Source organism: Pristis pectinata, chromosome 6 (genome assembly GCF_009764475.1).
Source record: "Pristis pectinata isolate sPriPec2 chromosome 6, sPriPec2.1.pri, whole genome shotgun sequence".
Lineage (NCBI taxonomy): Eukaryota > Metazoa > Chordata > Chondrichthyes > Rhinopristiformes > Pristidae > Pristis > Pristis pectinata.
Window position 1 is genome coordinate 26,816,653 of NC_067410.1, and position 16,441 is coordinate 26,833,093.

At 39.0% G+C, this 16,441-nt stretch overlaps 1 protein-coding gene across 1 annotated transcript in view; it reads right to left on the minus strand.

Moving 5' to 3' along the window:
- Positions 1 to 16,441, minus strand: part of cfap20dc (CFAP20 domain containing) — a 263,203-nt gene that overhangs the window by 78,607 nt on the left and 168,155 nt on the right. The window contains exon 13 of the mRNA XM_052017624.1: positions 1,150 to 1,348. Coding sequence (XP_051873584.1) covers positions 1,150 to 1,348 — 199 coding nt within the window. The remainder of the gene's footprint in view (positions 1 to 1,149; positions 1,349 to 16,441) is intronic.

A 16,441-nucleotide genomic window follows, 5' to 3' on the forward strand; every position in this document is an offset into this window, starting at 1 on the left:
CTGGGGGGGGGGGGGGGAGCAACACACAAAACACTGGAGGAACTCAGTGGGTCAGGGAGCATCTATGGAGGGAAATGAGCAGTCAATCTTTTGGGTTGAGACCCTTCATCTGGTCTGGATGGGAAATAGATAAAATGCAGTCAATGCCTCTGTCTACTATGGTAGAAGGGAAGCCATGGTTCAGGACTGTGGCGTTCCATGTAAAGCAGTGATTCACTTGCACAATTTCTAGTGTACTGCATTTGGTGTTCGCAAGGTGGTCTCTACATCGGAGAAACCAATTGCAGATTGATTATCAATTTACAGAGCATGTGTGTTGAGTCTGCAGAGGAAACCCTGAACTCCCTGTAGTCTGCCACTTTAATTCTCCATCCCAACCCCATTCTGACCTTTCTGTCTGTGGCCCCCTCCATTGCTCCAACAAGACGTAACACTAGTTTGAAGAATAATACATAATCTTTCATTTGGGCATGTTGCAGCCATCTGAATTCATCAAAATTTCCAACCTTAGGTAACTATATCCTTCTTTCCATTTGTATCAGAACTGCCATTTCTGCTAGTCTTCCATCCATGATTTTTGGCTCAGTTTTTCTCTTTCCATAGTATAGCCTGACCTGCAGGGCATGTCCCACAGTCCTGCCTTAGCAACACATACCACAGACTAAAAAGCATAACATGCTTCTAACTGCCACCATAACTCATCTGGTTTCAATCTCTTAGAGATATTCCCTTTGTTCCATTCATCCCTCCCCTACCACTGAAAACTAACACTTTGTTCTCTCTTCCCTACTTCTGAAAAAGGTTCTAAGGCCTGAAATTTTAACTGTGTCTCTCTCTGCCTGACCTGCTGAGTGTTTCCAACATTTTTTGACATTTCTTGTCCTATTTCTATTGAGGTGCTAGTCTGTTTATTTTAAATGGATTAATATCTTGTCGGAATCATGAACAAAGCAAAATCATATAAATGCCTCCAGTAAGTTCTAGCTTCCATGGATGTTATTTTCATATTCCACAATATAACCCTTTCCTTCTATGTTATTGCTTTGTGCTTGAATATGATATGCACAACTGCAAAACTGACTATAAGTGCACATTTGAACAAGTTAGTAAGTTGTGCTATCAGACTCACTGGTCCTGTGTGTTGGGTACTCCAGATGCTTGTATCATCACTGCTTGTGCTAATGCTATCATCACCATAGGCACAATCGCCAAGATGAACTGCATTCAAGTGGGTTGCCTTCCCGTCATCCTCCAGTTCTTCAAGTTGCTGTCTCCGTAAACTAGCCAGCATCCTTGCTTCATCAGATTCACTCATATCCTTGGGCTGATACTTCAGCCAGTCATATTCCTAACAAATAAAAAAAGTCATGATGATAATGACTACAGCATTACTTTTCAAAAGAATGCAGAAGAGACAGCACACTAAATTACACTCATCGTCTATTCAAAAATCTAAATAACACTGCTATCTTTCTTGTGAGTTGCCCAGTGCCTCTGATGTAATGATTCTTTTTATGATGTATAGTATTTTCCTAATCATTTCCAGATAAAACATTTTCTATTAATCACATATTAAAAGCTAGCACCTAGATTAAAAGGCATTCGTATAAAATTTTACATTTGCATTTTCTCATCATTGAAACTACCAATGATAGACTTTACATGTAAGCAATGCCACTGAAAGGCAGTATTAAAAAAATCTTTCACCACCAAGCAATGACAGCTACCTCTCAGGCAACAAACCCAGCCATCAGTAAGCTTTCTTAGAAATGGTCAGCATCAGCAGAAATTAAAGCAGGAAACTTTTGTTGGAAACTGCAGGTCACACACTTAAATCTATCTTCACAAAAATAAGATGATTTTGATAGAAATATTTTTAAATATAATGTATATAAATCTCTCTCCCTTTGCTGATCAGAAAAGTTTCTTTCTTCAGAAGCTTCCTCTCTGAAAAGAGGTATATTAATTTAATCGCATGCCCAGGTTTTTCTGACTTTGCAGAAGCAATTGCAAAACATCTGTAATATCAAATCTCTCCGTATTGGATGCAGGAATTCTTGTCTCACCATGCCACCAAAATGTCAAAAGTATTTTGAATTCAACTTGCCTCCTCTTGTGACATTATTGTTGCATTGAAGGACTGATCATTTATTGTTGGGATCTGGGCATTACTGGTAAGGCCAGCATTTATTGTCCATCATTAAGTGTCCTTGAGTAAGTAGTGATAAGCCATCTTTTTGAACTGCTGCAATCCTAGTGAAGATATTCCCACAGTGCAATAGTGCTGTTGAGTGGGGAGTTCCAGAATTTAGAACTAGCAATAAATAAAGGACAGGCAATATATCTCCGAATCAGTATGGCCTACGATTTGGAGGGGAACTTACTCAAGGGCACTAAATGATGGACAATAAATACTGGCCTTACCAGCAATGCCCAGAGATCTGATGCCCTCATCTATGAAATGAAAAGTTAGCATTAAGAGGCAGGAAGTAATTAGGAAGGGAAATGGAATATTGGTCTTGCAAAAGGGATAAAGTAAAATAACAGGTTGTGCTTTGCTACAACTGTACAGGGTTTGGTGAAACTGCACCTGGAGCAGGATATACAGTTTTGGTCTCTTTACTTACGGAGAGATATACTGGCAAATTAGAGAATGTTCACTTGGTGGAATGTTAGGATTAACAGGTTGTCTTATGAGGAAAGGTTGAGCAGTTGGGCACGCACTCGATGAAGTTTAGAAGAATAAGATTTTGTGAAGATATTACCCTGGCACCCCAACCCCCCACTCCATGGGGTATTCCAGAACTAGATTAGATGACACAATTTCAGAATAACAAGTCACACAGAAGGAATTTCTCCTTTCAGGAAGTTGTAAGTGTTTGGATTTCTGTACCCTAGAGAGCTGTGGAGGCTGAATTAATTAATGCTTCTTTGATGTATCTACATATAGACTTATCTGAATGATTCTTTTCCTCCACAGCAGTTGGTTTCCAATTCCTAATTCACTGAAATTCTCTGGGATTGCTAGCTCTGGGGCTGGGGTGAGCATGCTGCCTGAAAGGCCTTGGTGGAAGCTGAATCAGTGTATTCATGAGGAAGGAAATCAATGTCTTAAACCTGCACACCAGATAACTTCTCTGGGGACTGGGTAAATTGGAACATACAAAGATATGAATTAGCAACAGGAAGAGGACCCTTGCTTTCAAGCCTGCTCTACCATTTAATAAAATCATGGCTAATCTGTCACCTCAACTCTGCAATCCTGTCTACCCATGGTGGCTTTTGACCCATTTATTTATGAGTGATCCCTTATTTTTAAACAGTAATCCCACTTCTGGATTCTCCCAAGGAAACACTCCCTCTACATCCACCCTGTTGTAAGATTTGTCCATTTGAAACTTGTTTTACTTTCAAGGTTTAATTTCAACTAATTTAAGAGACTTGTTTGTGACCACCACAAATCACTATGAGTACACGTATGTTGCTGAAAAGCATAAGAGCATTTACTAAATAAGTCGCACCCAGTTGCAAAGAAGCAATACTCAACAAAGATGATAGTCATTGTCCATTCCATGTAGCCTTAGAGATTTGTCCTCTAAGTGATTTTTGTACAGGTCTCTATTCTCCCTCTATGTCCAACTGATTGCAGATTCTGCTTCTCCTGGGTCGCACTTCCACTCTTTCTCTCCAACCCCATCCTTGTTAAGTTTTTAATTTGATCTTGTATTCTAAGTATCAATTTCCTGAGCTTTTTTATTCCTTATCCTTGAATATACATTTTACAGTTTTTCCATTTCTAGCCCCTTTCTTTTTTTTACAGGTTGAATTTTTCCTTCTTGTCCTTGTTTACTTCCTTGCAGACTGAGCACTGCTCTTCTATCAGTGGTGTACAGCAAATTGTCAGCAGCTTTGGTCCCATCATGAACTGTTCAGATCCCATTTAAGTGTAGGTTTCTGGATCCAAACCACCCTAACATTCTAAATGTTTTTTTGGCCAATTTCATTATTTTTGCAGATCATTTGATTTGGTATCAGTGGGAAGCATAAAAACAGCTTAGTGCACTAAAAAGGATGAAATGCAATTTCTAGGCAATACTAATTACAATTATTGCAGTGAGTTTTAAGAAGCCTAATGCAACTGTTTTATTTACACAAGTGAATGTTATCACTGCTATTTTCTGGTGCTTGAGGTAATGCCCCATAGTATCACGCTAGCTGTTTGCTTATACACAGAGACAAGCTGCTTGCAAACTTTTTAAATGCAATTCACATTTAATTTTCATCCTGACCCTCCAGAGCTAATTGTCTAGCCAGTTAGCAGTATGTTCCTTAGACATCACACTTGTAATACAGAACCATTAAACACTGATTATGTACATCCAGTTGGAGAATTTTCAATTGGCTGACAACTTCAAAAAGCATCCTCAGATTTTACATCTACATAATATTTTTCATCATTGGGATTGACAAAGGGAAGGCCAAATTGCAGATCAATAATCTCACAGACGGGTAAAGAATAGAGATATGCAAACACACATAGGGTTTATGTATGAAAATTTCCAGTTGCCTGTTAATAAACAACACACTTATAGATTTTCCAAAGCAGTACGATACCCAAGTATAGTGTAGAAACATGAAAAAGTAACTGATCCATTTAATTTATTCTGTGTCAATTTGAGTCCAATGAATTAATGTGATCAGTTTACTTCAGATAGTTTGTTTTATTTACTGCACTATGTATTTCAAATGAGGAAGTAGGAAACCTTTTCTAACAATAATTTGTGATTGGCTTAGTTCTTCCACAATGTTCTCTGTTCTTCCTAATCTTCATTTCTGAACCATAAGAATCAGAATGCCATTCTAAACTGCAGCGAATGCTCCAGCAATTTTTGTTCCAATGGGAACAGATCATTTCCTTCTCCTCTCTTTAAAATTCAATTACATAAAACACAATATTCATAAATAAACCATATATTTCAGACATTTTACTTAGTCTTTAACACTCCTATTTCATAGACGTACTATTTGAATACATTTATTTTACCATTTCTTTGCTATTACCTTTCATAAGAAAAAATGTAATTGGAATTTCACTAATTTTGATTACAATCGGCACCAGTTTATAAGGGATCATTGCTTTATAACTGTGTACAATTAGAAAATCAAGCTCATCAGAAGGTTATGATTTTGCAATATGCAATTAATTGGATCAATAAAAGACTGAAATTGGTGCAGAAAGATATTTTTGAATGCAATATGCATATTTCAAACAAATGATCAAAATAAATTGATAAATGTTTTTACCCTATAATACTTGGAGTTTGCTATTATTCCTTATGAATTTAAATTTATTTTGATAACAAAGAAAACAAAAAAGATGAGAACAAGCTGCATTTGGGCACTGACCTTTTATCCCTGATGAATGGATTCAAAATCAGGAAAATAATGACAGAAAGTATCTTGTCTGCTTGTTGCTGATGTAAGATATGTACAGCAATCCTTATTTGCAACCATAAAAAACTTGCTTAGCAAACACATTAAAAAAATAAGAATACTTATTAACAAAGGAAACAAACGTTCTATCAATTCACATATCTTAATGAAATCAAATGAAACTTACATACGTCTCCGTAGTTAGTCTTGGGTCCTCTTTCGGTATTTCTTTCAGAGATCTTTTTACCATTGTCCTGGATTGACTAGATTGGGCATCTTTCACCTTCATCAAGCTAGATTCAGAATCTGGAACATCTAACCTGGTGGGAGATCTGCTTTGGACTGGAGTAAAAGTGCTATAAAACTGTTCTGTGTCCCTTTGGACCAGTGCAGGAGTTCTTTTCAAAGATCGTTCCACTGAAGCAGCTCTTGTTGTTGTTTCCAGGGGCACAACCATTGAAGTCTGGGATGTATGGTTGACTGGTGAGGCTTCTGATCTTGTCATGGTTTCTGAAAGCTGTTGTTTGGTAATCCTATTCAGTGAATCCTCCTTTAAAAAAATTGGTTATAGAAAATATTAATCAAAATTGAAAATAAGTTACAAGTATAATGAATTAAATACAAGATGAAGGGGTAATTAAGGTATGAACTGTTGCATCTTTTCCTTGCCTCTCCATGCTAGGTGATTTCATAATTATTCCCTCTTCTGGGATAGTATCCCTTCCCTTTCAAATCTGCCATCAACCTCATTCTCAAAGAAAATCTTTATTACAGCAAATTGTTGCTCCATTTTAACTTCCCTTTTTACTTCAAAATTCTTGAATGTTTTGATGTTTCATGTTCATTTTTCACTCCGCTCTAATTAGGGTTGCCACCTCTGATACAGCACTGCCATCTTTTGTGACTGTTCCCAATACAGAAATTTTCTTGTAATCCCTCTCACTCTCTCTGCAGCTTTTGGCATGCTCAGCCACCTATTTTTCTCCAGCACTGTCTAGCTTAACTGGACTTGTTATATTATGTTTCACCCTTCCAACCAAACTGAAGTAAGAATATCTATAGCAATGGCTCCTGTTTTGTTACCTCTGCACTGACCTAAGGATCCAGATTGGCTGCCTTCTGTTTCTCATCTAATACATGTCAAAGATATCACATAAGATGTCATTTTCCACATACAAAATGTCAACTCTCGATTCTACTGCTGTAACACCTGATTCAACCCCTATAATTAGCTCGGTGCTGTCAGACTACAAATCTCAAATAACTTGCAATTTCTTCCAAATAAATATTGAGATGAATGAAGGCATCATTGTTATCACAACAGCCTTGTGACTGATTGTGTTGTCCTTCTAACCCATTGCCTCATGATGAACTGAATGGTTCACCACCTTGGCATTTCTTTTGACAACAAACCGATCAGATGGCAACCACATCTTTTCCATCCCAATTGTCAACCTTTCCCCTCCCCTTTCACTAGTCCATCTCCTTTCCTTCTTACAATCCACCTGTTGAAATTTTCATCCAAGTCCGTACTATCTCTAGACATAACCATTCCAGAACTCAAGTTAACATCTTCCATTGCCCACACTTTGCAGTCTTCTGCTCATCTAAAATTGCCATGGTACCCAAGTTATATGACTCACTCCCGCCCACCACTCTGTACTTTCTGACCCATTTTGGCACCTGTTCTCCAAAATTCCATTTCAATCGCTACCATTGAGGTTAAATAGAGAATTTAATGTTAACTATTGCAGGATTTTTGGAAGATGATGTTTCAAGCAGCTTCAGCCAGTAACTACATTTGTAGACAGCACGTACATCAGCCATTGTGCAATGATAGTGGAGGAAATGAATGCTTCGTGTGGTTGATGGTGTGCCAATCAAGCAAGCTGCTTTGTCAGATGATGTCCAGCTCCTTGATTTTTGTTGGACCTGCACTCAATCAGGCAAGTGGAGAAGATTCTATCACAGTTCTGACTTGTGCCTTGTAGATGGTGGGAAGGCTTTGGGGTGAACCTCTCACTTGCAGTTGTAGCCATCGTATTTATGTGGCCACTTCATTTGAGTTTCTGTACATAGTGACCCCAGGATGTTTATGGTGAGAGCTTGTTGATGAAAAGGTCATGGATTATTAAGGAAGATGATTAAGCTCTCTCTTATTGGAGAAGGTCATTACCTGGGACTTTTGAAGTGTGAAAGTCTTGCTATAACTGTACAGGAACATTTTTCATATTTCTCATGGTATAAAAGGAGGCCACTGAATCTATTAATTCAATGCCAACTCTCACCCATCAGTCCCATTCTCCCAATTATTTTCTTTCACATACCCATCAACTCCCTCCCTGACTCTGCTGCCACCAACCTTCACTAGGGGCAGTTCACAGTACCTGATTAACCTTGCAGTACATTTTTGGATTTGGAATGAAGCAGGAGCACATAGGTAAATGTACAAAATTCCATACACAGACAGCATCTGACATCAGGATCAAATCTGGGTTACTGGAGCTGTTTAGCAGCAGCTCTACCTGCACCACAATGTGCTGCCCAGTCCCAGTAACCAGGTCTCTTTTGAGACATTGAAAGAAGGTGTGTTTGCACTGGAGAAAGTTCAGAGGAGGCTTACTAAGTTGATTCCAGGAAAGAACAGATCGTCTTACGCTGAGAAAAGTGGGCCTGATGTGGTACCAATTTGAGTTGGAAGAATGAGGAATTATTTTATAGAAATGTAAAATTCTGTGAAGATCTGATAAAGTACATGATGAGAGGCTGCTTCCCTTTTGAGGGCATCTAGAATTAGTGGGCAAAGTTTCACAAGAAGGGGTTTGCCCATTTAAGACAGAGATAAGGATAAATTTCTTCTCACAAATGGTCCTGAATCTATGGAATTTTCCATCTCAGACAGCTGTGGATGCTGAATTAGTCAAGATGAATGGAAACAGATTTTTTGTCTACTGGGGAATTAATAGTTAGGAAGAACAGACAGGAAGGTGTAGCTGAGCCAATATCAGATCAGACATGTTCCAACTGAAAGGTGAAACAAGCTCATTGGGTCAGATAACTACTGCCTCACTGATTTCTTGTGTGCTTAAGGAATCATTAGCAAACATCCACATCCCTGATCTCTTGAAGAGAGACATTCATTGAAGCAGCTGAAAATGGCTGTGTCAAGGACACTGCCCTAAGGAACATCTGTAGTGATGTCCAAGGGATGGGATGATTGACTTCTAACAACCACAATCACTTTTTTTGATGAGGCATCACGCCAGCTATTCAAATGGTTTGCTCTTGATGTCCATTGACTTCAGCTTACCAGGGCCCTTTGATGCCATACTTGGTCATATACCACTTTAGTGTCATGGGCAGTCACTTTTACATTACCTCCTGAATTAGCTTTTCGGTTCATGAATTTTCAAAGACTGTAATGAGATATGGAGCAGAGTGGTCATGGCAAAACTCATATTGAGCACAGGTGAGTAGGTTATCAGTGAATGTGTGCCACTTGATAGCACCATTTGTGACGTCTTCTGCCACTTTGTTGGTGATTGAGAATGGATTGATTGGACAGTGAATAGCCAGATTCAATTGGTTCTGTTTTCACTTTGTTGGATAAATGACAATGATAATAAATGTACAAGACAGATTAGATAGAGGCACAGCTAGTTCTGGAGCACAAGCCTTCAATATTACAGTCAGGATGTTGATTGATCCCAAAGCCTTTGCTGTATCTAAGGTTCTCAGCTATTCCTTGTAATCACGGGAGTGGATTGGTGAAGACTAGCTTCTGGTATATCAAGAGGAAGTTGAGATGCAATATCTATTTGGTCCTTCTTATGATGATAAAGATTATCTGCATCATTGCTCCCAGCACTGCCTAAGATATTGACACAATGAAAGATCAAGAAAGTCGGCTGTCGAGGTGAGTGGCACAGAGCAACACCTGTTATTAGTGGCCTGCAGTCAGTGGTCTGCCAATCAAGTGTGGTATTTTACCAGAAGGGTGGCCATACACATGAATCCTCCAGAAAACTTGGGATGAGGGCTACGGTACAGAGATGTTCAGGAGAAAGCTGTTGTAGATCCATGATGAGATAGTTGGCATTTTGTTATGCCAGAACATGGGGGAGGCAGCAGACAATTAGGAGCTGAGCTGCATGGATCTGGAGGTTAAATTAATAGGGGTGTGTTCTGGGTCACAGATAATCCTGTTAAATGGACGAGCTCATCAGCAGCCCTGGCTGCACCACAGACACTGCCTTACAGTGTCAAGCCTTCCAAGCCCCCAGGAAGGCATTCACTATGGGAGAACATGGAGGTGAATTAAATTAAATACATTGGAAATATAACATTTAAATCTTTTTTTATTGTGAAAGGAAATAACTTTGTTCATGCAGATCTTTGCTCTAGTTCTATATTAGCCAGACTAGGATGGTTTTGATATAAATAATGCAAAGGTAAGTTCAGGCTTGGTATTGCTGCTCCCCAGAGGAACACAATCTATGGTCACTCAAGTGATTCCATCAAAAAAAGAACTAATAATATTTTCTAGACATGACACTAGTTGATTCTGAATTACTCTCCAGTAGATATTTTTAGCTCTCTACAGGAACACTATTGGACTGCTACAGTAGTCTATGGTAGCAATGTGCAAAAACTGACCTAGTAAGCACTGCCTCAGGGACTCCCTACAGCTGGTCAGCAACTCTGATGAACTCAATGAACCAAATATTTTCTATTTCCATTCACACTGCACTGACATCATTCGCAGTGTGCATGATACTGAAAACTTGTCAGACACACAAGCATTGGTCCTGATCGGAAATGCCCAGCCAAATTATTCGAATCGTGCAATGAGACATGGAAATAGTTGCAACTGTGATTCAGTCAAAGTGAAACAGATTTGCCATCATGTAGAGCTGTGTGAATGATGCTATGCAATTCATATTTTAAACTCTTATGTTTTGAAGAAATGCATTTAGGTGATAGTTAGGTGTTCATTGGCTTTTTTTGAAGAAAAGCTTTTCAAAGAAAAAAAAGTCAAATACACATTTCATTTCCCTACAACCTCTGGATTCAATTTCTGATTTTTTTTAAACAAAAAATCCTTTAAATGGCAGGAATCAGTCGATAAAATTCTTCTTTTGGACTTGATCTAATTTTTGCGTTTGTTTTTGCTAACATCCTGGTTTGATGATACTTTTTCAAATGTGATTTAAATCCCTAAAACAATCATTAATGAAAACAGCAATTCCAATGTCATCATAAATAACAACGGTGTCTTCATACGTAATCACATGGCCATGTTAAAATAGATAGCCAAATTGCATAAACCTACTGTTTTTCAATTGTACATGTCAAAAGTACATAATACCCGAACCGTACTCCTATCCTAGGTAGTTTTGGGGATTAAAAACAAGCTAAAACAAAACGTAATGACATTATCTTTTAAAATTTTGCAATGCATCAAAATTGTGGAAGCATTAAACTATAAAAAATAAATTCAGTTTAGATTGGTAACTCACAATTTCTGTGAACAGAAGCAAATGATTATAGTGAAAATCAAGGAAAATCATGTGCAATTTACAAACTGGAGGAGCTAAAATTTGATCCTTGATGAGAACCTGGGGTTTGTGAGATCATCAAATTTCTCCATATCACACATTATTTCCACCACAAAACAAAACATATTTTTTCATTATATTAGAACAGTACAGCATAGGAGGAGGCCTTTTGGCCACAACGCTTGTGTCACTGTTGATGCCAAACTAATCCATCTGCGTACCTCTATTCTCTGCCTGATCATGCGTCTGTCTAAATGATTATGAAAAATTGCTACTTCCCTTGGTAAAAAACACGATGATGCTGGAGGAACTCAGCTGGCCAGGCAGCATCCATGGAGAAAAGCAGTCGGTCAACATTTCGGGTCAGGACCCTTCTTCAGGACTGAAGATAGGAAAAAGGGAAGCCCAATATATAGGAGGGAAAAGCAGAGCAGTGGTAGGTAGACAAAAGAGGGGAGGCGGGGTGGGCACAGGTGGTGATAGGTAGATGCAGGTAAGAGATAGTGATAGACAGGTGCGGGGGAGGAGGGGAGAGCAGATCCACTGGAGAATGGGTATAAGGTAAGAAGGGAGTGGAAAAAAAAGGATAGTAAAGGGAAGACAAGACGAAGTATGGTGGCAGGGGGGAGGGTTGTAGGGAGGGGGGGTAGCGATTACCTAGAGTGGCAGAATTCAATATTCATGCTGTAAGGTTCCAAGACAGAAAATGAGGTGCTGTTCCTCATTTTTGCGCTTGGAATTCTCCCAGCAGTGGAGGAGGCCGAGGACTGACATATCTGTGATAGTGTGGGAGGGGGAGTTGAAGTGACTGGCAATGGGAAGATGCAGGTCGTGGTTATGGACACAGCGCAGATGTTCTGCGAAATCGTCACCTAGTCTGCGTTTGGTCTCACCAATGTTGAGGAGGCCACACTTGGAGCACTGAATGCAGTAGATGATATTAAGGGAGGTGCAGGTGAATCTCTGTCTCATCTGAAAGGACTATTTGGGTCCCTGGATAGAGGTGATGGAGGTGGTGTAGGAGCAGGGGCACTTATGGTGGGAGCAGAGGAATGATCCTGGGGTGGGAGCAGGATGGGTTGGGAGGGGGTGAGGAGTGAATGAAGGAGTCGCTGAAAGGATATGTAGGCTGGTGGGATGAAATGTGAGGACAAAGGGGACCCTATCTCTGTTGGGTCTGAGAGGGGTGGGGGTGAGAGTGGAGGTGCAGGAAATGGTAGAGATACGGGTGCGAGCTCTCTCGACCACAGTCGGGGGGGAACCCTGCGACTGCTGAGTGCCTTCAGCATCATTGTGTTTTTCATCTAGATTCCAGCATCTGCAGTCCTTTGTTTCTCTAGTGCTACTTCCCTTGGTTGTGCATTCCAGGCACCTACCACCATCTGTGTAAAAAACTTGCCTCGTAAATCTCATTTAAATTTCCCCCCTCTCACCTTAAAGCCATGTCCTCTAGTATTTGCCATTTCTGTGCTGAGAAAAAGAACCCGACTATCTACCCTATCTATGCCTCATAATTTTCTATAATTCTATCAGGTCACCACCCCCCACCCCCCCCTTCAGCCTTCGACACTCTAAAATAAACTATCCAAGTGTGACCAACCTCACCTTAAAGCTAATACTCTCCAATCCAGGTAACATCCTGGTGAACCTCTTCTGCAACCTCTCCAAAGCTTCCACATCCTTCCTATGATGCAGCAACCAGAACTGCACACAATGCTGCAAATGTGGCCTTACCAAAACTTTATACAGCTGCAACATGACATCCTAACTTAATGCCCCGGCCAGTGAAGGCAAGCATGCTGTACACCTTTTTACCACCCTATCCATTTGTGTTGTCACTCTCGGGATGCTATGGCTTTGCACCCCATGATACTGCTGTGTATCAGTGCTCTTCAGAGGCCTGCCATTTAATGTATATTTTCCTCTTACATTTGACCTCCCAAATTGCAATGTCTCACACTTATCTGGATTAAACTTCATCTGCTATTTATCTGCCCATATTTCCAAATCATCTGTATCCTTCTGTATCCTTTAACAACCTTCCTCACTCTCTACAACTCTACTAATTTTCATGTTATCTGCAAACTTACTGATCAGACCACCTACATTTTCATCCAAATCATTTATACATATATATATTACAAACAGAGTACTGACCCTTGCAGTACACTACTGGTTACAGCCCTCCACCAATACCTACTGTCTTCAAACTCCAAGCTAATTTTGAATCCAACTTACCAACTCACCGTGGATCCCTTGTGAATTAATCTTCTGGATCAGCCTATCACAAGGGACATGTCAAACGCTTTACTAAAGTCAGACATAAATATTAGACCAGAGCTCACCATCAGTCATGTACCTGAGTGTTTTCATCAATAATTTTCAAAATAATTGCAAATTTGTCGGACAATGCAGGCATTGAGAACCTGTCAGGGAAACCTCCCCAATGACCTTGCAATGCAAAGTGGCCTTGCACAAGATATTGTTTTCCATGCCATAGTAGGATCACACAGTGAAGCCACCCACAAAAAAAGAATGAAAACATGCTTGACAGTTAGTTAAATCTCACTGACTTAATTAAGTGGAACTGTCAAAGCCTGAATGTTTCAGTCAGTCAAAAACTGTTAAGAGCTTCAACAAAAAAATGATTAAAAAAGAATGGAAATCACACATATCAATTTTTAAAACATCTATTTGAACATACACTAAGTTCTGTCCCTTGCACCCATTATCCTCCATTGAAGTAATTTAGGAACACGCCCTGCAACAGATCCAATCTGGAACTTGGTCTTTCATGGAGTCCCCACTATATAAAAAACAATAAAACAGTGGATTTGATCACTGGAATGCAGTCAGCAAAATAGTAGCAAACTATGAAAAGCAACTTCGGATTTTTTTCTTTTGCATGCACATGTGGAAATCTGAAGCCACTGACAGTTCTGCAGAAAATTGTTCTCAATTTTGTTAACATTTCTTGAGGAAATTCAGGAACTTTCTTATAGTTTAGTGGCTGAAAAATTTGTTTTAAAGTCAAAAGTGTGTGAATATTTGAAACAGTTTCAGGAAGGTAAGAAATCCACGTAGAAATAAATCTTTAAGCACTTTATCATAGTAATTTTGACAGAAGCCCTTCAGACTTGATCTTTTTCACAAAACTCCTCACCGTACTTAATTACAGAAATTCTTCAATGTCCCTGTTATAATAGCAACACCTACTGTGTAACATTCATAAAGTTTGATAATATACAGGATAGAGAAGTACCACTAGATTAGTACTGTCACCAGTGGACTCCATATTCATCTCCTTCACTACTAACAACAGAAAGAACTGCAGCAATTTACTAAACTTCCTTTCCCTAAGCCTGTGGCCTCCACAAATAACAAGGATGAGGGCAATAAGATCAAGTGACTGCAGTCAGTTTCAAGTTGCAAACCATCCTTAAATTAATGCAATATTTCCAAGCTTTTATCATGATCAAGTCAAATATCTTGAATGTATGGCCAACAAAAGGGATTAGATATTGCATTAGATTGAAAAAGACTCAATGCTACAAGGAGCAGTGAAGATTGGCAGAAATTTTTAGACCATTAGATTAACTAAAAAAAAATGACACAGGAACAAAATAGAACATGAAAATAAACTGGCAAAAACCATAAAAACAGAGGCTAAGAGCTCCTCCTAGAAATGAAATGGAACAGAGCAGCAAAGCTAAATGTAGTCCATCTGTAGGTGAGACAGGTGAATTAATAATGGGGAATAAGGAAATAACAGATGTTAAGTAAATATCTCACATCTACCTTCAAGAGAGGACACAAAAAATCAAGGCAACTAGAAATCAGGAAGTTAACACAAGGAAGGAATTTAAAACAATAATCACTCAAGAAAAAGTATGAGGCAAAGTAATACAAGTTAAGGCTAACGACTCCCCTGGACCTCATTGACACCTGTAGCTGTCTTTCAGCAATAAAAGTCTGATTAAGAATTTGTTATTAACCAATTTCCATCTGATCTGCTAATGGAAGTAACGCTACCTTATTTTCTTTACAAATCAGAAGAGTGAATCAAATAATCTCTTTGGGTCAATTGCATTACAAATTTTTATTTGAACAGTTCATATATTAATTTCTGAAAGAAAAAGGTAGATTATTATTTCTAGGGACTTGGGAATTTTTGATGAAAGGGTACATCTGTATATTTAAACTTCTTTTGCACTAAATGTTGATTAACCCTGCTGTCCAGATTTACTGTTTTTATCTTACATTTTTAATGTAAGTTTTTTTTTGTAAATCAAAGATTTTGGACCAGCAATAGCAAATTCATACAACTTTCTTGCAATACTGTGAGCACAAAAAATCTATATCAGTTTTGGACAAATTAGGAAGCTGATTTCTGCCAAAAATATTGATTAATTTTACAAGAATAATTGCTCTGTCATGTACTTATTTTGACAATGAGAATGATCTCCCTCTGGAGTTTACTGTGCTAAGACTGAAGAAAACTTTCAACGGATGATGCAAATAAATTCTTGGAGGATCACTGGAAAAGTGATTGCTCTCCCTCTCTCTAAACAATTATTCAAAGAGAGTAAGCTATTGAATATGGAAGACCATTTAGCAGTTGCAAGAGCAGAAGTATTGGTAGCCTTTTCTAATTTCAAGTAATGGCCTTGATCGCACTGATCCTAGCCCAGACCTTATGGTACCCAACCCATACTAGACCCATTGAATTATTTTGACTGCAGAGCTGCTGATATTCCAGTGCCAACTTGGCTTCATGGAGTGAACAAAGAACATAGAACAGTACAGCACAGGAACCGGCCCTTTGACCCACCATGTTTTTGTCAACTATGATGCTAATTTAAACTAACCCATCTACCTGCATATGGTTTATATCCCCCCCCCATTCCCTGTCCCTTCATGTGCCTGTCTAAATACCTCTTAAATGTTGCTATCACATCCACTTCCACCACCTCCCATGGGCAGTTTGTTCCAGGCAGCCACCACTCTGAGGGTAAAAAACCTGCCTCGTAAATCTCCTTTAAACTTTACCCCTCTCACCTTTACCTCTCTCACCTTAAAGCTATGTCCTCTCGTATTTGACAGTTCCACCCTGGGAAGAAGAACCTGACTATCTACCCTATCTATGCCTTTCATAATTTTATATACTCCTTTCAGGTTACGCTTTAGCTCCAGAGAAAACAATCCAAGTTTGTCCAACCTCTCCCTATAGGTAATACTTTCTAATCCAGGCAACATCCTGGCGAACCTCTTCTTAACCCTCTCCAAAACCTCCGCATCTATCCTGCAATACAGTGACCAGAACTGCAGACAATACTCCAAATTAAAGTTTTATACTTAAGTTTTACATAAAGTTTTATAATTAAAGTTTTATACAGCTGCAACATTAATCATTATTTAAGAATTAAAAGGTAGTCAATTTATTTTAAAAA